At 34.5% G+C, this 24,320-nt stretch overlaps 1 protein-coding gene across 11 annotated transcripts in view; it reads left to right on the forward strand.

Annotated features, from left to right (window-relative positions):
• Positions 1–24,320, forward strand: part of zgc:152904 (uncharacterized protein LOC767777 homolog) — a 297,739-nt gene that overhangs the window by 242,727 nt on the left and 30,692 nt on the right. For all 11 annotated transcript variants that reach the window (XR_009271358.1, XM_058776316.1, XM_058776298.1 and 8 more), the window contains 6 exons: positions 7,676–7,826; positions 11,030–11,217; positions 12,021–12,117; positions 16,229–16,402; positions 20,090–20,203; positions 21,267–21,388. Coding sequence is in view for 10 of the 11 variants with exons in the window: in XM_058776316.1 (XP_058632299.1) it covers positions 7,676–7,826; positions 11,030–11,217; positions 12,021–12,117; positions 16,229–16,402; positions 20,090–20,203; positions 21,267–21,388 (846 nt within the window). In the remaining variant the exon portion in view is untranslated. The remainder of the gene's footprint in view (positions 1–7,675; positions 7,827–11,029; positions 11,218–12,020; positions 12,118–16,228; positions 16,403–20,089; positions 20,204–21,266; positions 21,389–24,320) is intronic.

The raw sequence follows: 24,320 nt of genomic DNA on the forward strand, positions 1-24,320 counted from the left end.
TACATAAACAAACTAGTGAACTTAGCCAGTTCATTGAAACAAACTTTATGAAGTTGCTTGAGGCTCTGGATTACAGGTAATAATGTTGTAAATAATAATCAGTTTCTTGCACCGACCAATCATTTCGCTTCATAAGACCTCAATATATCATAGAGCCACAAGGATTAATTTTATGTTGCCTGTATACGTTTCTTTTGACTTGTAAAGCCTCTTTGGTGCTGACATTGTATATAACTCCAGTAATGGCGGACTGCAGCTTCTCACTCAGGGCTGTGTTTATGCTAATAGGGCAGAGAGCGTCACATATGGGCGGGACTTTTTCCCCTCGGTGACGTGAACAGAGGGAGTATCTGAAACGAGCTGTTTAGAGAGACTGTTCATGATTTATTGGTTTTCTAAAAAAAAATGATTTGGTGGATTTTTAACATTATAGGCTGGTTGTTTTCACACACTGCAGCTACACATCTGTGTTCAAACACCTTATAAAATTGATTTTTGCATAATAGGTCCCCTTTAAAAATGTTAAAAAATTTGTTTTGAGAAATGCCTTGCATTGGTACTGTTTTAAAAATCCTCCTGCTCACCGGCACTGTAATTTCATGTGGAAAACATGGAAATAATTTGTTTTTTTATCTTGCAAAGAATGCTTTTTTCTTCTGTTTTTCACACACATTTTTATGAAAATGGATATAGTACTGTATTTTCTGGATTATAAATCGCATATTTTAAATCTGAAACATGTTGCGATTTCCAAGGCGACTTATATAAAGCAATCAAGGTCAAACGCAAAGCGCGCACATTAGGATGTGCTACTTTAGTTTGGCTTTAAATATTTAGGCTGGGCGTTTCTAATATATGTTCGTAGTGAATGCCACTATAATTTGTGTTTGGTTTTACTTATATTTTCCTTTCCTTTTTCTGTTCTGAGCACTGCTAAATTAACGGAATTTGTTGTTTTACATTATTTTTGAATGTCTTATACATCAATCGACTTGCACACCAATGCAACTTATCTGTGTGTCATAAAGTGCTCATAAAAAATAAGGTGGAGTGCAAGAATGGAACTGCCATGTATGTACAAGTATACATACAGTACAGTAGTAAGTGAGTGTCAATTTAGAATAAAAAATCAAAGCTTCATGTGTCATAAACATATTATGCGGCCCCTCACTTGATGTGGAAAACTTGATGTGGCCCTCGAATCAAAAAGTTAGCCCACCCCTGCTTTAAATGTATCACCAAGGATCACGGTTTCAGCTAAAAATCTTCTTTACTGTTCTACTGAAGAAAAATGTCACCTACATCTTGGATGGCCTGAGGGAGAGTAAATTAACAGCAACTGTTCACTTTTGGGTGAACTGTCCCTTTAAATATCACCTGCAGAATTGATGCGGTACAGTGATCGTGTAGCTCTTCCTGTTCCATAATCATTAGCACAAGCCGCATTTCTAATGATTTCATCATTACAGGACTCAGGTACATGACAGCTCCTCAAAGTCCTGTTCAGCGTTGTGTAGATAATCACTGGTGTTCAGTCGTCTGTGTCGGCCACGCCTCCCGTTTCCACTCATTTCCCTCCAGCAGAACAGCATCCTGCAGCAGCTGATGATAAACACACTGTACAGCAGTAGTCTGAGATGCATGAGAAACTCATGGAGCTGATGAACCAAATGAGCAGAATCAAATGCCAATATCTGTCTGTCTAGCTGTCTATCTGTCTATCTGTCCGTCCGTCCGTCTGTCCATCTGTCTGTCTGTCTGTCCATCTGTCTGTCCGTCCGTCCATCTGTCCATCTGTCCATTTGTCTGTCTATCTATCTATCTTTTGTCCATCTGTCTGTCTGTCTGTCCATCTGTCTGTCCGTCCGTCCATCTGTCCGTCCGTCCATCTGTCCATCTGTCCATTTGTCTGTCTATCTATCTATCTTTTGTCTATCTTTCTGTCTGTCTGTCAGTCCATTCGCTCCTCTGTTGTCCTCTTTTCTCTCTCAGTATGCTGTGGTTGTGTCGTCTCACAGAGATCTCAGTAGCATATCAAACAGTCAGGAAGCATCTGCCCAAGGCGAGATGGTGTCAGACGTGTGCACACACACACACAAACACACACACACACACACACACACACACAGAAAGGCAGTGTGTGTCTGCGGTTTTTACTCACTGATCAGTTTCTGGTATCTGCTTACAGGCCAGCTCTGCGATATAATTTGTATTTGGAGGTCGTAACACCACAAAATGAGAATTATGATTCTGGCAGCTGATTTTATTAGTTGTTTATTACATTCATTCAGTCGGAAAGGTGGTTTTTCACGATGCGTTGTCATTTTATGCAGGGATGTTTGTGAGAGATTCTGTAGTTTATATTCATGTGTTTGAGTTCACACGCACCATTGGTTGTGTGTTTGTGTATGTGTTTTTGAGTTAAAAAATTAATGCTGTGTCATTTACTAATTCAATCATTACTAGTAGTAGAGCTCATACCAAACATCTACTGTACAACATCCTCGCAACCGCAGAGCAGTGTATCAAAACCCACACCTCAGCAACCATACAGCACTGCTCTAGCAAACACTGAGAACACCCTAGTAACCACATAGCAACACCCTAGCAACTACTCAGAACACCTTAATGACCATATAGAGATGCCCTGGCAGACACCTACAACACGAATTCCGGAAATGTTGAGACATTTTTTGAATTTGAATAAAATGAAAACCAAAAGACTTTCAAATCATATGAGCCAATATTTTATTCACAATAGAACATAGAGAACATTACAAATGTTTAAATGGAGAAATTTTACACTTGATAAGCTCTAAATGAGCTCATTTCGAATTTTATGCCTGCTACAGGTCTCAAAAAAGTTGGCACGGGGGCAACAAAGGGCTGAAAAAGCAAGACATTTTGAAAAGATTCAGCTGGGAGAACATCTAGCAACTAATTAAGTTAATTGACATCAAGTCTGTAACATGGTTAGCTATAAAAGGGATGTCTTAGAGAGGCAGAGTCTCTCAGAAGTAAAGATGGGCAGAGGCTCTCCAATCTGCGAAAGAGTGCGTAAAAAGATTGTGGAATACTTTAAAAACAATGTTCCTGAACGTCAAATTGCAAAGGCTTTGCAAATCTCATCATCTACAGTGCATAACATCATCAAAAGATTCAGAGAAACTGAAGAAATCTCTGTGCGTAAGGGACAAGGCCGAAGACCTTTGTTGGATGCTTGTGGTCTTCGGGCCCTCTGTCATTGACATTACTAAATGGGCCCAGGAATACTTCCAGAAACCACTGTCGGTAAACACAAGCCGCCGTGCCATCTGTAGATGCCAACTAAAGCTCTATCGTGCAAAAAGGAAGTCATATGCGAACATGGTCCAGAAGCGCCGTCATGTCCTGTGGGCCAAGGCTCATTTAAAATGGACTGTTTCAAAGTCGAAAAGTGTTCTATGGTCAGACGAGTCCAAATTTGACATTCATGTTGGAAATCACGGACGCCGTGTCCTTCGGGCTAAAGAGGAGGGAGACCTTCCAGCGTGTTATCGGCATTCAGTTCAAAAGCCAGCATCTCTGATGGTATGGGGGTGCATAAGTGCATACAGTATAGGCAGCTTGTATGTTTTGGAAGGCACTATGAATGCTGAAAGGTAGGGATGTAACAAAATTTTTAACAAAATGAGATTTAAGACAAATTATAAATTAAATGTGTCCTTTTATTATTGCTTGGACAAAATGCTGCACATTTCTTTGTGAAATTGAAATATAACACTATGATAATATACTAATATAGCACTTGCACATTATTGCTCTTTTGTTGGTTTTAATTGCTTCTATTTTCCTCATTTGTAAGTTGCTTTGGATAAAAGCGTCTACTAAATAACAAAATGTAAATATAATGTAAATGTATTTAAAATTGAAATTTTGAAACAAGCCCCAAATCAAATAAATAAGTAACACAAATAAAATAAATCTCTTCATAAAAACAAAATAAGGCTTTGTCTGTGCTCTTTCCATTTAAAATTAGAGGCAACCACTGCATTTTAATCATGATCCAAACAAAGATGCTGCATACATGCAGCATGAGCAGTTTTTAATCTAAATTAGACTGTATAATTTTGAAATTTGAAGCAAAAACAGAATGGTCTGACTTCAGTTTTGTGAAACTATACATAGAAACAGCAGATTTACATTTACATTTACATTTATGCATTTAGCAGACGCTTTTATCCAAAGCGACTTACATTGCATTCAAGTTACAGTTTTTACATTTTATCAGCTCTTGCTTTCCCTGGGAATCGAACCCATGATCTTGGCGTTGCAGATGAGCTGAATGAGATGCAGATTCACTCTCTGCCAGCAGGTGCCGCTTTAAGCGTTTCCTTGGTTTCCGCTGTAAACAAAGCAGCGCTGCACTTATACAGAGGCAAGATGAAAAGAAAAAATACCATCTAAACTTTTCTAAAGACAGTAAGTTCCCCTCAGGCATACATTCATATAAACTCCTACCCCTAATTGAATCGCGATTTGTTTAGCATCTCAACCGATTTGAATCGTCACATATTTGAATCGATTTTCAACCGGCTCGCGGTTAATCGTTACATCCCTACTGAAAGGTATATAAAGGTTTTAGAGCAACATATGCTCCCCTCCAGACGACGTGTTGCATTGTCCTGTCAGCAAGACAATGCAAAACCATATACTGCAGCTATTACAACAGCATGGCTTCATAGTAGAAGAGTCCGGGTGCTGAATTGGCCTGCCTGCAGTCTAGATCTTTCACCTATAGAGAACATTTGGTGCATCATTAAACTAAAAATACGTCAAAGACGACCACAAACTCTTCAGCAGCTGGAAACCTATATCAGGCAAGAATGGGACCAAATTCCAAGACCAAAACTCCAGAAACTCATAACCTCAATGCCCAGACGTCTTCAAACTGTTTTGAAAAAAAAAAGAGATGCTACACCATGGTAAACATGCCCCCATCCCAACTTTTTTGAGACCTGTAGCAGGCATCACATTTGAAATGAGCTCATTTTGTGCATAAAATTGTAAAATTTCTTAGTTTAAACATTTGTTATGTTATCTATGTTCAATTGTGAATAATGATTTGAAATTCTTTTAGTTTTCATTTTATTCAAATTTAAAAAATGTCCCAACATTTTCCCCTCTTATACTATATTGACTGGGTTAAATAGAATTGCATTACTAAAAAGAGACTAAAATACAATTTTCATTGACTAAAACTAGACTAAAATGTCATCAGTTTTCGTCGACTAAAACTAGACGAAAATAGTCATGGATAATTCTGACTAAAATAAGACTAAAATGCTCAGACTTTTAGTTGACTGAAACTTGACTAGACTAAATGAACGTGACTAAAACTAATAAAAACTAAAATGACTAGACTAAAACTAAAATTAAAACAGGCCGCCAAAAACAACACTACACCCTAACAACTATTCAGAACACCTTAGTGACCATATGTATATATGCCCTGGCAGACCGCTTGGCAACACACTATAAAAAATACCTAACAACTATTCAGAACACCCTAGCAAGGGTTCTATTCAGAACACCTTGGCAACCATATAGAAATCCCCTTACAGACACCTAGAACACCCTAACAACCGCTTGGCAACACACTATAAAAAACACTCATAACACCCTAGCAACCATGTATATGTCCCCTTGCAGACACATAGAACACCCTAGCAACTATTCAGAAGACATTAGTAACCGTATAAAATTCCCTTGCAGACACGTAGCAACCACCTAACAACACCCTAGCAACTATTCAGAGCACCTTAGTAACCATACAGAAATCCCCTTGCAGACACCTAGAACACTCTAGAAACTGCTTAGCAACATGCTATAATAACCACTCATAACACCCTAGCAACCATATTAAAATGTCCTTGCGTACACCTCACAATCTAGCAACCACCTAACAACACCCTAGCAACTATTCAGAACACATTAGTAACCATATAGAAACCCCCTAACATCTGCACAACAACACACTATAAAAACACTCACAACACCCTAGCAACAACATACTAATACCCTAGCATCCGCTTAAAATGCCTTAGCTGCCATATAGATTTCCCCTAGCCAACATCTAGAAAGGACCACATAGCAATACAATGAAACCCACTCATAACATCCTAGTTAGCGCATAGCAACCACCCACAACACACAGTCAAACTCCAGTCATATTTTCTTCAGTAAACGTGTTTTTGTGCGTTTACATGTGTAAATGTTTTTGCGTCATGTTCTCCAGGCGTGAAACACCAGGCTAAGGTGCGTCAGCTCTCACTGTCCGTGTAAAAATGAATCTCATGCATTAGTGTGAAGGGAGGAAAGCCTACAGGTCATCTGCTAGCCCACAATAACAACCCCTGTCAAATAAAACACACAGCCGCTGCAGGACTGTCAGGCGCTGAAGCTAGTGCTGCACTCTAGACCGCGAGGCATCAAGCGGAGGGTGGACACGTATCGATTTTTCAGGGAAGGCGAAGAACACTGATCGTTAAAGTGGGCGTTGGGGGACGGACTCCATCTAATCCCTTTATATTCAAAGTTCCCTCTCTCACCGCGAGCACAGATAGTGTGACGACATTACAGTCAGAAAGTGCTGCATTTATATTCATTGTAGCTCATTTGCTCTTGTGTACTGACGCATTACCTGATTAACGCAAACTCAGTTTGCTGTTTTCCTTGGATTGCTAATATGATTCTGTCTGGGTTAGTGTAGTTAACCATATAGCAATGCTCTAGCAAACACTTAGAACAACTGCATGGCATCACTCTAAAAATCACTCATAACATCTTAACAAATGCATAGCAACACCCTAGCAACTAATCAGAACACTTTAGTAACTATATGCCCTAGCAAACACCTAGAACACACTAGCAAACACATAGCAACACCATACCAACTACTCAGAACACTTTAGTAACTATACATACTAGCAAACACCTAGAAAACATTAGCAACCGCATAACAACACCCTAGCAACTACTCGGAACACTTTAGTAACTACAAATCCTAGCAAACCCCTAGACCACCTTAACAACCGCATAGCAACTCCCTGGCAACTACTCAGAACACTTTAGTAACTATATGCCCTAGCAAACACCTCCAGCACCCTAGCAACCACATAGCAACACCCTAGCAACTACTCAGAACATTTTAGTAACTATACGCCCTAGCAAATGCCTACAACACCCTAGCTACTACTCAGGACACATTAGTAATCATATGCCCTAGCAAACCCCTAGAACACCCTAGTATCTGCATAGCAACACCCTAGCAACTACTCAGAACACATTAATAAACATATGACCTAGCAATCCCATAGCAACACCCTGGCAACTAAGTAGAACACTATAGTAACCATAAACAGTAGATACGCCCTAGCAAACACCTGGAACACCCTTAAATAAAATATCTAAAACTACATCCAAAATAAAAATGAATGCAAATTATGTAAACCAAAATATTTCATTTATAAATTGCAAATAATATAAATACAATTTTATAAATAAAAATAATAAATATCAATGAGTATGTCAATGATTGTGCTTGTGTCTGTCTGTGTGTGTGTGTGTGTGTGTGTGTGTGTGTGTGCGTGACTGTGGCAGTGTTTGTTTCACTGATGTGTTTGTGTTGGTGTAGAGTCAGGACGGCCGTGTGGAAGTGCGCGGACGCCACGGTAAATCCATGCTGACCATCAGCGGCGTTCGACTCTCAGACTGGGGCCGATTCGACTGTGAAGCTCTCAGCAGGATCGGGGGCCATCAGAAGAGCATGTTCCTGGATATCGAGTGTAAGATGCACAAAATGCACACATTTACACCAACTACATGTATACTGTAGCATTGTTTTCAGTGTTGGGTAAGTTATTCACTTAACTGGGTAAATTAATTGCATCCTCAACTTGGATTACAAATGACTCTTTCTAAAAGGTAGTGCATTACTTATTACTAATTGTTTTTATATCTATATCTAGCATTGCATGGATGAGACTGCTCTATTTTTTTTCAAATAAATAATATAAAATCACATAAATGATTCTTAAACTGACCAAAGTATTTAAAAGGTCAAGGCTGCATTAAAAACATAACGTTAAATTTTAATGTTAAATTCACTATTGTTTTACATAGAATTGTTCTATAGTCTATAAAGTATTACATCAGAAGTAACTCTAATTAAATCACAGAAAAATTAAGAGTAATCTGTAAAAGTAACCAGATTACAGTAACTAATTATTTGGTAATGCATTACACCCAACGCTGTTTCTCTGTGGCCTTTTCAAAGTGTCTCTGGCTCTCATAATTATTTTACCCTACAATTTTTCTTGATTTGCCTAAAAAAAAAAAAAAAAAAAGTAAAAGAAAATACCCTCAACGGAGCCAATTATGGAAGGAATTCTTCCCAAGTAATTAATTCCTCAGGTTCTTATTAATTTCCAGGTCTGTCTCCTGAAATACCAACACGTTGTTGAGGTCACTTGTTTTCTGTATCTCTTTTTTATTGCTTCAAATTCTTTTGTGTGCATTTCATTCACTAGGATATCATTGCACGTCACTCGTGTTTAATGCTGCAAATGCTGCATGCGTCACAATCTGACAAATGCGATGAGATGCTAATAATGCTCCTCGTGTCCCTGAGTGCACGTGCTGACCTTGACATCAGCGTGCAGCGGGAGTGTCTTCATGTCATGCGCTTAGAGGTTCATGGCCAGCGTGTGAAAAAGGACGTTGTGAATAAGCATGGCAGGAGGCAGTCGAGCGTTACCGGACGCTAATGAACTCATTTATTTAGTACAGGCTCGTCTCTGCGCTGCTCCTCAGATGTGACGGACGATCCGGCATCAGTCTCTTTAATGGAAGCCTTCTAGTCGGCGTAAAGCAGGAATAATGCCGTATGAATGCAGACACCCTCGGTGCTTAAATCTGAAGCTTTGACGAAAATTGCATTTTGTCTTTATGACTCTGTTTACTGTAGATGCGTCTGACACATAATGGAGTGAGACTGTAAGGTCTTTCCTTGTTGCAATCAATACTACTCTTCTCTAAAGGCTGTTTTATGTGCATGATTCACATCAACATTCCACAGTGCATGGAAAGAAATTCAAGTCGTTCAGGCTGGTGTTATTTTAATATTATCATATTTTTAACGTTTTGTTTCATTATTTCCATTTTTTTATTTTAATTTAATGTTTTAGTAATTTAGTAAGTTATTGTGTTTTTGCCATTTTTATTATTTATGTCTATATAGTTTTTATTCATTTTTATTTAAAGCTGCAGTCCGTAACTTTTTTTGGGTTAAAAATGATCCGAAATCAATATTTCAGCAAGTACATAACCAGCCAGTGTTCAGAACTATCACCTTACTTTAGCCCGATTCACAACGGTTAGCATATAATAATGTTTTCTAATTTGAGTGGTACGGGTAGGTTTTCGCAGGAAATTCAAGCATGGCACTGCGTCATTACGTCACGTCTGTAAACATAAAGACGTTTTCCCAGCTACTAGGCTACTGCATGTGAGGATCCTGCAGGTGGCGGATCGTTTATAGCCTTTTCTCACAGCAGCTAGAATAATTAAATGTATCATTTTGATGGCGGATTGTAATCCAGAAAGGATTATGTGTCTGAATGAAATTAAATTATATTCCAGTTTTAAATGTGCTTCTGATTACAAATAGCCTGGGATTACACAAGATTTGTATTTTAAAGAGAACCAGTTCGAAGGGAGCATAGCTTGCTAAAAGAATTTCTTAATATGAATAATATACTATACTCATTCATTGTCACGCAATGCTGATGTTGTTAACATTAATAATTTGAGAATAAAGTATAACAATAATAATAATTTGCACGCTTAGATGTGATATGAGCTAACCGATCGTTAGATTTAATCACCGTTGGTAGTGCGATTTATTGTAATGCTTTTTTCCTCAGTTGGTCAGAACAAACATGGCAGACTTGTTACTTACTTGTTCAGATGGCAATATAAGGTGAAAATTCTCATTTGGGTCATATATTCCAAGACGTAGGCTAGAATCTGTGATTCCTAAGTATAGGATTCACACCAGTGTGGTGACTGACTGCCACACATTCACCTCAAGACATTAGATCAGCCGCGCTGGAGCCGTGCCGGAGTACAACCCCATGCGCGGAAGATAATTCCACACAGAGTTGCAATTCCAGGTTTTCAAACAGAGATGGCGACAAAGTATGAAGGTAAATCAGTAGCAAAACTCGAGAAGTTTCCGATTTAAATGTGAGAACTTGTCATATTAATATTTGTATTTGTAAGTTGAAATTTACACGCACAGCTCTGATCTGAAAAGCTGAATCTTTCAATTTGCACACAGACAATAATCAAAACACCCATGTTTTGAATTTGAAGTTGCAAATTAATATCTACAAATGTGTAAAATGACATTCACATAAACAAAATGACAAACACAAATGTGTACGACATATTTACTTTTGCACTTTACTTTAGTTTCGCTGTACAAACTCTCAGATCTGGCAGTACAACTTTAAATCCTAGCACTTTGACTTTTGCTACTCCTTTTGCGGTATTCCTGTTGCAAAACTCGTGCGCTTGTAAATGCAGACGTGAGAGAGCCGAGCCGGGGGCGGGGCTGTGATGCGAATGAAGGCATTTTATTGGTCGATGCCTGACCAATGAACAACGCCAGCCATCGCGACTTGCAGTGCAGAAAGAAACATGTTTTTTATGCATATGTATCAGTTATTTGTAAAACACTGCAAACTATTTTCATTTAATGTCCTTAGCTTTTACAGGATTTTAAGACACTGCATTCATCTTGTCATACAGGTATTATCTGGTAGACAAATAATGCAGCATCTTTCATATGTATATCCTACCTTCTAACATAGTCCAAAAACCTGTTTTTATTGCTTTAAATTCTTTTGTCGACATTTCGTTCATTAGGATAACATTGCCAACCTCCAGTTTTTATTTTGCTCAGTCTCTATTTTTCTTTCACCAGATGCGCCGAAGTTCCAGACCAATCAAACCATCTTCTACTCATGGGAGGGAAACCCGGTGAACATCAGCTGTGATGTGAAGTCCAACCCTCCGGCGACCATGCTGTGGAGACGAGATCGCTTCACCATCTCCAGTCAAGGAACCAGCAACATCCGCATTCACAGCGCAGACGGCCGATCGCTTCTAGAGGTTTTAGTACTCTATTCACATTGCACATTACTTTTGAATTCTGTTCAAACTGCTTTGCTCAGCCATGACAGTAGCTGACCTGAAAAACTAAATAACTAACTAACCGTAAAAGGTGGTTTATGCTGCTTTATTGCTTATTAATTGACTTAATATGATGCATTTAAAATTAAAATGCATAAAATTGAGTTAATTCATGTGTAAAATTGAGCTTGTGTAGCTAAAAACGTAAGTGTCTTGTGAAGAGTTCGCTTCAAGTGTTTAGTTCTAGTTTGGTGCTGGTTTAGGACCAGTTTTATTTTAGTATCATTGAGATACTATTGTAGTTTTTTATTAACATTTTGAATTTGAATTTTATTTTTCAGGTTTTATTTTTAGATTTGACATTTTTATTATATTTTAGTTAAAGTTATAGTTATGTATTTTATATATTCATTTATTTATATTTAATTTTTTTATATTTGTTTATTTTATTTATGTATGTATTTATTTATTTATTTAAAATATATCTATGTAGTTTTTAAACTGTTTTTTAATATATTTTCCATTTTCATTTTAATTCCAGGTAAAGTTTTAGTTGTGTGTTTGTTTGAAACATATGCGTGTAGTTTTTATTAATTTTTGCATGATCTTTCTGGTGACGCAGGTTGACCAGGAAAGTCTTTCTGGTGAAACTAATTAATAAAAAAAAACATCCAATACAAAAGGTGCTGGTTAGCAGATAGTTTCACTATTTAAAAAATCCCTTGCCATATTCTCGCGCTCATCTCTCATTCTCCTCACCTCTGGTTTGTGTTGATCCACAGGTCACTCCGGTGTCCGACAGGGATTTTGGACGCTACAACTGCACAGCCAGAAACAACATCGGCGCTCGATACCAGGAGTTTATATTAGCACAGGCAGGTCTGTGTTTACCAGTCTCCTGATCAAAATACACTTTTTTCATTTTTAATCCTGGTCTTTGAAAGATATTTACAGTTTTGTTTGAAGAACGTAGTAGGAAGTAAACTAGATATCCACCAACAGAACTCTATATATTCGGATTTGTTTTCTGACTGTGAAACGATCACTACTTATGTGTCTATATATATGTCAGGACAAAACATTCTTAATGTTTATGGAACGTTTGTATAACATTATTAATATTTGATATACATTCTCATAACATTGAGATAAAATGTTATTAGATCAGCATTCTGGGATTGTATTTATGATGTTATTTTAACTTGATGAACGTTCTAAGAAACATTATAATCACGACAAGAAAACTGCACATTTTAACATTCTTAGAATTTAAAAAATAAACATTTAAGTGACGTTATATTTTGATAATAAATAAAGTTAGTTGAATGCTGTAAGAAATGCTTATGTAACCTTTAAATAACATTATAATTACCATGAGAAAATTTAACATTTCAGAGTTCTTAGAATATTAAAAATAAATGTTCAAATAATGTTACAATTTGGGTGAAAATAGAATTAGTAGAAACATTTTTTGTTTTATTTTTATTTTGAGATACTATTGTAGTAATATTTTGAATTAGGATTTATTTTTCTATTTTTTAATTGTTGTGTGTGTGTGTGTGTGTGTTGGGGGTGTGAATCGGCACTGGTTTCACGATTCAATTCGATTACGATTGTCATGTCAACGATTCGATTCAATTAGATTTCACGATGCATCACGATTATATCAAATTTATTTTGTGTATTTTTATTAAATTATATAAGCAAGCTACGTTTTAAAATAATTATGCTTTATTAATGTATGTAATATTAATATATTAATAATTTATTTTTAAGAATTAAAAGTAAATATAGCTTCAAAACATACAAGCACATATAAAGTAATAAAGAGGGGAAAAGACAATTAAAAGTGATAAACAAAAAGCACTTATTTTACAGATAATCATAGTTATGTTTTTTTTCTTTTTTCCTCAGCACTTTTGCCATTTGATTTTCCTGATGAGACCATAGCCACTGGCAGCTTTAATAGACTGCATTCACAATAATGCACAGATCTATTTCCACATATCAGATGTTTTGTCCTGTTCTGAGAACACACTGACAGTGTTTAGCTGTTTACATCAATTTCGTATCATAAAAGTAGATGCAAGTGCATTTAACCGCAGCCGCGAGCTTCAGGACAAACAAACACAAAGCGCACGCGAAGGTCTGTCAGTACGTGAGTTTCGTGCATCTATTACGTACTGCGTTCCAAACGGCAGAAATGAAAGCGTATCTAAAGTAAAAGACTAAAATAACAGCGAGTGGAAGCACTAGCAATGTGCACATGTCTCTCAGCGCATATTCTGTGCAATGAAGCCCGCCGCGATTGTCTCTAGCGTGCCACAGGCGGGAAAAAGCCAAGCACAGATTTTAAAATAGAGAGTGCATTTTTAATACTCTTGTGACAAGCCGTATGCGAATGACGTCATAGGCGATAATCGATTATGGTCTATTACTGCATTGATGCAGAATCGTCTACGTCCGCAATGCAATGATTAATTTCGACAGCCCTAGTGTGTGTGTGTGTGTGTGTGTTTTCCATTTTCATTTTATTTCCAGTTGATATTTTAGCTGTGTGTTTTCACCTTGTTTGTTTGTTTGTTTGTTTTATTAATTTTGCATGATCTTTCTGGTGAAGCAGTTTGACCAGGGAAGTCTTTCTGGTGAAACTAATTAATAATTAAAAAAAAAAAAAAAAAAAAAACTTCCAAAACAAAAGGTGCTGGTTAGCATATAGTTTCACCAATATTTTAACTGTGAAAGAAAGAAAAAGAAAACTAGCCATTTTAACGTTTTAGAAACATTTCAAAACAAGTTTCCCACAGCGTTTTTCTAACGTAAATTTGTCACCCGGGTTATTACGTACTGTTTGTAAGCATTTCATGTTGACTCTAAGGATGTTTCTAGATCTTATTTTCTCCGTTCTTGAAATCAACTCTATATATAGTCAATATAATATCAGAGTGCATTTGATTGGAGGCAAGGTAAAATGTCGACCCGAGAAACTGGTTTGTGTTTGATTTAAACCTGTTGTCATGTGCAGTGCCCTGATGTATTATTGAAATTTTCCATAACAGTATGTCCTTCCCATCTGGCCACTGCTAATTTAACTGAAGCTAATCTTGTGTAGTGCCGCGTGATTTACTAGAGAGCTCGCTAATATACCAGAGTACTGTCCCATTTACTGTAGAGCTGCTTAATATGCCATGAAGAGCTGCAGTTCACTTCAGAGAGGACTTCATCCAGCCCGAGAGAATACACACGCACACACACACACACACACACACACTCACGCACACACACACACACACACACACACACGCACGCACACACACACGCACACAAAAACATGCACGCACATAAATCCTGCATTCAAGACATAAAATAACATGCCATCCAGAAGGTATGGAGTGCAAATATTAAAAACAAATATTAAAAAAGATTTAGAAATGTTTTTAGATATCAATTTTATACCTCTTTTATATATTTTAAATGCCATTCTCTGAAAGTGACATTTTGCTCGTGTAGCAAATGAAATATCTCTACTTTTATCCATTGCTTCATATGTGATATTTCTGTTAATTGCCGGGGAGCTTTTGAAATTAATTTATCTTTGACATTTTGTGGGCCTTTTCATCTTAAAAAGGGCAAAAACATCTTCATTTACATGCACAGAGTGTTTTTTTTTTAAATATTTTGTTAAATAAACAAAATGCTGCCAGTTACCAACCGCAGAGTTGTTGATCACATAACAGTTGGGATGTTTTCTTTCAGGTCTGTGTCACTTTTTATATATGCTAATATGCAAATGTATGAATATTTAATCCAGTGATGAATAATGTGCATATTTTGAACATTTCAGTGGGTAAAGACACATTACAAATCACTGCTTTTATGTAAACTACATTTCCAAAAGTTTTTAATAATTAACATTTTTTTAATGTTACTGAAGGAAGTCAAGTCATCAGGACTGCATTTATTTTAAAAAATACAGTAAAAATGGTGAAATATTTTCACAATATCTGTTTTCTATGTGAATCTATGTTAAAATGTAATTTATTTGTTACAGTGTTACAAAAGATTTCTGTTTCAAATAAATGCTGTTCTTTTGAACTTTCTATTCATCTGTGAATCCTGAAAAATTAAATGTATCACAGTTTCCACAAAAATATTGTGCAGCACGACTGTTTTCAACATTGATAATAATCAGAAATGTTTCTCGAGCAGTAAATCATCATATTAGAATGATTTCTGAAGATCATGTGACACTGAAGACTGCAGTAATGATGCTGAAAATACAGCTGCATCACAGAAATAAATTACAGTTTAACACATATTCACATAAAACTGCTGTTGTAATATTGTAATAATATTTCAGTATTTTTAGATCAAATAAATGCAGCCTTGATGAGCAGAAGAGACTTTTGAGCAGTAGTGTATATTTTAACAGTTTCATTTTGAAGCCAGAAAACTCGTTGTAGATTAAACACACACTTTAAAGATGGCAGAAATGGCCTTACAGCAGAGTTTGAAGTGTTTGCTCTTACAGTGACGAATGCCTTTCATCACCAGAGTGATTCTTCTTCAACAGGAAGTTGAGCTGCGGCCTGCTTCCTGTTGAGCGATGGCTCTTCGCTCTCGTCACTCACTAACACGGCAGCAGCACAAATGATGATGCATTCGGAGTTCCTCCAGTCCGCAGTTTATCTGATGCTCTGTCATCTGTTTATTTCTCAGCTGCGCTTTATCACAGGATGAAAAGTCTGTCGGACTCTTTATTTCACATAAAATGAATGAAGCTGCCGGTCACACAGTTTACATCTATAATACAGATAAACCGCTGAAGTGTAGTCGATGATCAGAATAAAATACTTTAGTTGTGACTTTTTTTAGTGTATTAAGCACTAAAATGTTTGTTTTTGAATTGAAATGTGACCTTCACCCATTAAAGAGTTGCTTCTCATGCAAATATTCACAAAAGCATCGTCATGTTTGTGTTTCTTCACAGACGTCCCGTCGCACCCGTACTCCGTTCGCCTCACCGCCGTCTCCCAACGTCTCGCCACCGTCTCCTTCATGAAGCCCGACTCTCACGGCGGCGTCCCCATCAGCTACTACATCATCCACTACAGGGACACGAGCGCACAGGACTGGAGGACCGTCAGATCACACGCAGTTCAGAGTGAGCCACTCGTCACACTCACTGTTACATTTATAGTTACTCTTATATTATATGTGACCCTTGACCACAAAACCAGTCATAAGGGGAGACTTATACACCATCTGAAAGCTGAATAAGATGGACTTATACACCATCTGAATAAATAATCTTTCCATTGATGTATGGTTTGTTAGGATCGGACAATATTTGTCTGAGATACAACTATTTGTAAATCTGGAATCTGAGGGTGCAAAAAAATCTAAATATTGAGAAAATCACCTTTAAAGTTGTTCAAATGAAGTTCTTAGCAATGCATATTACTAATCAAAAATGAAGTTTTGATATATTTACGGTAGGACATTTACAAAATATCTTCATGGAACATGATCTTAATGTCCTAATGATTTTTGGCATAAAAGAAAAATGGATAATTTTGACCCATACAATGTTGCTATAAATATAGCTGTGCTGCTTACGACTGCTTTTGTGCTCCAGGGTCACATATACTATTTATATACTATTAAAGTATTTAGTAAGAATTTAATTCTATGTTTTCCATGAACTTTAGTTATTTTTGCAATGTGCTTTCTGTCATTTTATTGTTTTTTGAAAATATTTCTATTTAGCTTCAATTTATTTTTATTTCAGTTTTAGTCATTTTAGTACTTAAGTTTAAACATCTCATTTCAGTTAGGCAACGTTTCTAATTTTGTTTTTTGTTTAGTGTATTTTTTTTTCACATATGTTTAATTATTTTATTTTTAATTGTACTTCAACTTTTTTTTCAATGAATGAAAACTATTTTTAATCATTTTCATTTTTGTTAAAAATAGCACCAGCACTAACTAACATAGAACTTAGACTTTTCAATAGACATTAAACTGCTGACATTATTGTTTTATTGCTAATATTGTTAGCTTCTTTATGACAAATGGCTTGTGTTTTTCATGATTTGTATGTCAACTTTTAATTTTATTCTAATTGTAGTTAAAGTAAATGAAATTAATCTGTATGTATGTGCGTATATATATTCTGTTTCGGGTTAATTTATCTTTATTTCAGTTTTAGAATTTTTTTGAGCTGAAACATACTTCATTTTGGTTAGTTGCCAAGGCAACATTTTTGTTTTTGTTTTCATTTAATATTTAATCAAATATTTAGCTTATTTCAGATTTTCATTTTTATATTTTCAGTTTTCATTTTAATTTTAGCTTAGGTTCAGGTCATTTTTGTTTCATGCTTTTGTCATTTTTATTATTTAATATTTCTGTTTGTTTAACTTTAATTTATTTTGTTTTAGTTTCAGTGCACTTATTTCAATTAGTTGCCAAGCCTGATTTTTTATTTTTATTTTTAAATTATTATTATTATTTAAGGTTAAGCTGTTCATCTAATATTTACATTGATTTTGATTTCAGCTTCATTTCAAGCAACATTTTTTTTTAATTTTAGTTTTAAATAACCATAGCATGGAATTAACCAACATAAACTAGCATGAATTTAGAATTTTGAAATTTTAGTAATTTTTGCCATGTGCTTTTGTCATTTTTTTTTTTTTTTTTTCATTTTAGCTTTTATTTATTTTTATTTAAATTTCAGTCATTTTAGTATTTAAGTTGAAACTCAGTTCAGTATTTACTGTATATATGATGCTTGCTTTCATTTAGAAATTGTTGAAGCATTTATGTGATTCAGAATAGAATTTAAGACACAAGAAACTGAAATATATTTATATTAAACAGATCTCGTGTGAGATGTTTCTATCCTCAGAGCAAAAGTGCAAAGCTTTGCAAGTAAAAACAGCATTAAGCCAAAAGAAGGGCATGTTTACCATCTTATATTTTTCCTAAAAGCCATTATCACGTCTCAACGTGAGTGTTTTTGCAGGATCAGGATGTGTCGACAGTCATTTCCATTAGGTTTGGAGCATCTAAACACATTTGCACTTGCAGCAGCGATAATGACTTCAAGCTGTTTGTTCATTAAACTGCTTTACTTGCGGCCAAGAATTTTCTTAGCACTATAAGCATTATTTAAAGGCTTAATGCAAAGTGTGATGTAAAACACTAATAACAAATAAAAAACTTTCAAGTGCATGTAGTTCCTCAACTCTGCGTCTCAGTCCCGCAGAGCTTCATGCATCGCAGAAAATGGAAAACAATGAGTTCAAGATCAGACCAACAAGGGAAATTCAATGAGACGGCAGTCTAAAACGTCCTTGTTATGGTCTCAAACTCAAATTTAGAGCATAATTACTTCAATTACATCCACATACTCTTTGTGGATTTTTAATTAAGAACTCAATGTTCTTTGACTAAGTACAATAAGCGCGCTCATTGAGCCGCTTCATTTTTATTAGTGCTTTCTCATGTAAATGAATGACTGCAATCACTGGCCAAGGTCTTAGATTTGCTAAAGTAGTGCTTTAATGTAAAATACATAGTCAGTGGTAGATATATTGAACGATGTCAGAATTATTACAGCCTCTTGATGAGAATTTAGCATTAAAAACCAACCTGATAAATCAGCGAGACATCCTTGAGCAACCAGATTTACCAGCGTTTTTATTATTTATAAACTATTAAAATGTTTGTTAATATTCTGAATTAGCTTTTATATATATATATATATATATTATTTTTCTTTTCTAAATATTTCTATATTTTGTTGCTATAGCTTCTATAGCTTGTTGCAAATGCAACATTTCTAATCTTTTTCATCTAATATTTATATTTAATTTGAATGAAAACAATGTTTTTACATTTGTTATGTGTGTTTGTCATTTTTAATATTGTTTTTTTTTTTTTTTGTATATCTTTACATTAACTTTAATTTATTTTTAATCCAGATTTAGTAATTTTAGTGCTTCTGTTTAAAATCATTTAATTTCAGTTAGTTCATAAAGCAGTATTTCAAATGTTCGTTTCAGGGGTTTTTTTCTTTAATCTTTTCATGTAATATTTAGATTTTATTTTATTTCAGCTTAACGTCAATAAAATATTTTTTTTATATAGTTTTAGTTTTAATTAATTAATTAACAATATTCAATCATGTAAAATGCAAGATAAATCTCTAAAATTGAAAATAACCTCACATTTTACATCTAGTATTTACTGCAAATATTATGTTGTATACTATTAAAGTGTTAAAGTATTAATATTCTGAATTAACTTTTATTTTTATATTTTCAGTTTTCATTTTAATTTTATTTTAAGTTAAAGTATTTTTGTTATGTATTCTTGTCATTTTTCCTCGCATTTTACACCCAATATTTACAGTAAATGTGATGCTTAGTTTAAATGAATTATTAAAGCAATTACAGTGGTGGCCAAAATGATTAGAACACTAGTATTTTGACCAGCTAAAAAATGGTTTTAAGACAACTGTGTCTCCAAGACGCTTCAAGAATTGGATTTAGTCTGTCTCAGTTTGTTCTGTTCTTCATGTCACTCCAGACAGACTGATGATGATCAGATCACATCTCAAAAATCTCTCTGGATTATTACAGTTAATGGCTAAATGAATGTTTGGAAATGTAAACTGATATTTCCTCCTGACACACTACAGCAAACTATTTTTAGCTGCTGAAGATACTAGTGTTATAATCATTTTGGCCGCCGCTGTGTGTGAGTCGTATTAGCATTTAGAAGCAGCTCAAATATAAGGGAGTTTATTCTTTCTTTCTTCGGTCTCTCTCCGGTGTCTCAGTGGTTCTGGCAAACCTGGAGCCCAACACGACGTATGAGGTGCGCGTGGCGGCCGTCAACGGAAAGGGTCAGGGGGACTTCAGCCACACGGAAACCTTCCAGACGTTACCCATCCGTGAGTCTTTCTCCATCTCTCTCCTCTCCGCTCACTTTCAGCTGGACACACGCTGGATTTTTTATGTTTTTAAAGAATTCTCTTCTGCTCACCAAGCCTGCATTTATTTGATCCAAAATACAGTAAAAACTGTAATATTGTGAAATATTTTTACTATTTAAAACAGCTGTTTTCTATTTGAATATATTTAAAAATGTAATTTATTTCTGTGATGCGCAGCTGTATTTTCAGCATCATTACTGCAGTCTTCAGTGTCACATGATCTTCAGAAATCATTCTAATATGCTGCTCAAGAAACATTATCATCAATATTTAAAACAGTACATTTTTTTCAGGATTCTTTGATGAACAGAAAGATCCGTGTTTATCTAAAATAAAAAGATTTTGTAACATTATACACTGTACCATTCAAAAGCTTGGAGTCAGTATAATTGTTTTTTTGTTTTGTTTTTTGGAAAGAAATTATAGAAATTAATACTTTTAATTAGCAAGGATGCTTTAAATTGATCAAAAGTGATGATAAAGACATTTATAATGTTACAAAAGATTTCTATTTCAGATAAATGCTGTTCTTCTGAACTTTCTATTCATCAAAGAGACCTGAAAAAAATTCTGCTCAGCTGTTTTCAACATAATAATAATAATAATAATAAATGTTTTTTGACCAGCAAATCAGCATATTAGAATGATTTCTGATCACGTGACTGGAGTAATGATGCTAAAAATGCAGCTTTGAAATCACAGAAATAAATTACATTTTAAAATATATTCAAATAGAAAATACTTTGGATCAAATAAATGCAGGCTTGGTGAGCAGAAGAGAATTCTTTAAAAAATATGAAAAATCTTACTGTTCAATAACTTTTGACTGGTAGTGTATCTAAACTCTCAAGCCGTTTGGTTCGGTTCGCGTCAAGCACAACGAGACTTTTCTGAGTGTGGGATTGTCCTGTACTGTCATGTTCTTCAGATCTCAGTGTTCCCGCTCCTGCGGTGAGCGTTAGATTACAGTGTGAAGAGTCTGGCAGATGTTGAGTCGTGTCTGACGGTCTTGTTTCCTCAGGCGAGCCGAGTCCTCCGACGGTTCACGGTCAGAGAGGTGTTGGGAAGGCCTACAGACTCGGACTGATCAAACAGGACGACGGCGGGATGCCCATCGTCGAGTACATCGTCAAGTATAAAACGGTGCGTACGCACAATATACATTAACTGAAATGAAATAAATATAATGATAAAAAAATTATATAAAAAAGTTATAACTCATTTTTTATGCAAGTTGCCAAAGCAACATTTCTCATTTTAAAATGATGGACAAAAAAAAAAAAAAAAGTGAAAATTAATTCAAATTTGACTAAAATTAAAATAAAATGGAAAATATAAAAATAAAACCTGATTCAAAATATTAAAATATAAAAATATAAAAAATATAAAAACTATATGAATATCTCAATAATACTAAAATATTTCCTTTTAACTTAAATTTTTGTTTTGGTTTTAGTAAATTTAGTGCTTTAATTTATTGAGTTAGTTGCTAAGGCGACATTTCTAATTTTCATTTAAGTCTTTGAAATGCTAGTTTTTCCATTTAATTCTTATTTTTAATTTAATTTAATGAATGGTTTTAATATATATATATATATATATATATATATATATTTAAGTTATTTTAAATTAATTAATATAATTTATTTATATAATAATACATTTTTATTTTTAGTTAACAATAACAGCACTTGCAGTAAACTAAAAATGTTTGAGTTTTTGCTAATATCGTTAGATCATTTATGGGGGTTTTTAAAATCATGTATTAGTATCAGTATTTAATAAATAGTGTCTGCTAAATGAATAAGTGTCAATGTATAATTCAAGCTAAATACAGTAGAAATAGTGATAATGTGAAACATTATTACTTTTTTAAATAACCTTTTACTAAAACTAATAAAATCAGCATATTAGAATGATTTCTGAAGGATCATGTGACACTGAAGACTGGAGTAATGATGCTGAAAATTTGCAGAAATAAATTACAGTTTAACAAATATTCACAAAGAAAACAGCTATTTTAAACAGTAATAATATTTCACTGTTTTTACTGTATTTTGCAGCCTTGATTATTTTGCAGTTGTTGTTTTTTTTTTTTCAAAAGCATTAGAAATTATAATTATTTCAGACTTTTGACCGTCAGCATAGTCAACTAATGTAAAGCCAGGGATTCACACAACACAGTTTGCTTTAGGCAATGTTTGCATGCATGAATTCATTGTAAATGCAATGTTGTGTTCTCTGTTTCCACAAGAGGATTTTAGTCTCAGTCAGGTGAAATCATAAACAAACATTTATATAAGCAGCTGCAAGCAGAATAACAACACTTGTGATTTAATGTCACAGATGTTAGAAAGAAACGTTAGGTTTGTTACATGTTGAGTCTGTACTGTATGTAAGGAACGCTTGCTACTTTTGCACACATTGTGTAAATCTGAGCCGAAGTTAGCATGTTTCTGACGGGTCGAAGCGGTGAGATCTCGCTCACGCTGTGGCCTCATTTGCGTAAAGAATACAGACGCGCGAGAGAAACGCTTTGAAGTCCTTCCGTTCTCCACAGAGGAGCAGCGGGAGGCGATTCGCCGTGAGTTTGCTCTCCGTTACACGGATATAAGGAACAAAAAGAGCCAAGCGTCCGCCGCGCTCAATACTAACACTTACACCTACACTAACCTGCGCTTCGTCCTGCTCTCAGGTGAATCTCAAACAGCACAGATAAGGAAGCCTATTTTAGGACCTTTCAGATTTTTTCCACAGTATTTATTTAAACGATTAAGCTCATTTAGCCACAAATTATCATTATTGTAATGCAATAAGTAAATAAGAAGTCTCTTCTGCTCACCAAGGCTGCATTTATTTGATTAAAAATACAGTAAAAATTTTGAAATATCATTGCAATTTAAATGTTGAGTGAGTGTTTTCTATGTGAATATGTGTTAAACTGTAATTTATTTCTGTGATGCGCAGCTGTATTTTCAGCATCATTACTGCAGTCTTCAGTGTCACATGATCTTCAGAAATCATTCTGATATGCTGAATAGCATTTATTTATTTATCTAATCTATCTATCTATCTATCTTTGTATTACAGTAATGACAGTTTTGGGGAAATGTGATTAATTGCGCAATGTAAAAGGTTTTTTTTTTTTCATGCAAAATAATCATTCACAGTATATATATATATATATATATATATATTTTTTTTTTTTTTTTTTTTTTTTGTGAAATATTTTGATCAATTTAATGTATTCATTTCTTTAAAAAATGAATGAAATATTTTTAAAGAACTTATTGAAACCAAACTATTGAACAATTGTGTAAATAACTATAATGAATAATATTAGTCATGGAAATATTAATTGAACTGAATGTAAATTATTATTATTCATAATATTATGATTATTATTATCTTTGTATTACAGTAATGACAATTTTGGGCGGATAGCACAATATAAAAACATTAAAAAAAAAAAAAAAAGGCCAAATAAAAATTTACAGTACATGATTTGTTTTGTTTGTTTGTCTCATTTTCCATACAATTTCCCCATTGTATTTTGTGTGAAATATTTTTGATATACTTAGTGAATTAATGTATCCTTATTCAATAAAAATATTAATTTCTTTAAAAAAATAAATCATATTGACACCAAAATATGGAACAGTTTTGTAAATAAAATTAATAAATGCAAATAAATAAATATCAGTGACATGCCATGGTGATATTTGTTGAATTGAATATAATTTATTATTATTATTATTATTAAATAAAATCTTTTTGTTGCATTAGTGAATATTTTGGGGGAAATGCAATTAATTTCACAATGTAAAATTTCTTTTAAAAGAGATTAAAAAGATAAAACTCATTAAAAAATTCTAAATTTTCAAGCAAAACATTCATCCCCTCGTCTTTTAAATGTTGTAGTGAAATATGCACCTGGTGATTTTAGTGAGATTCAGTGTTTTTAGATGAAAAACATTACAGATGAAAGTGTCAGAGAGAAACAAGGCTGGCGTTCATTACCAGAGCTTTTGAAGGCCGTCCTGGTGAGATGTGTGTAAAATAAAAGATTCCGCTG

This window comes from Onychostoma macrolepis, chromosome 01, assembly GCF_012432095.1.
Source record: "Onychostoma macrolepis isolate SWU-2019 chromosome 01, ASM1243209v1, whole genome shotgun sequence".
Lineage (NCBI taxonomy): Eukaryota > Metazoa > Chordata > Actinopteri > Cypriniformes > Cyprinidae > Onychostoma > Onychostoma macrolepis.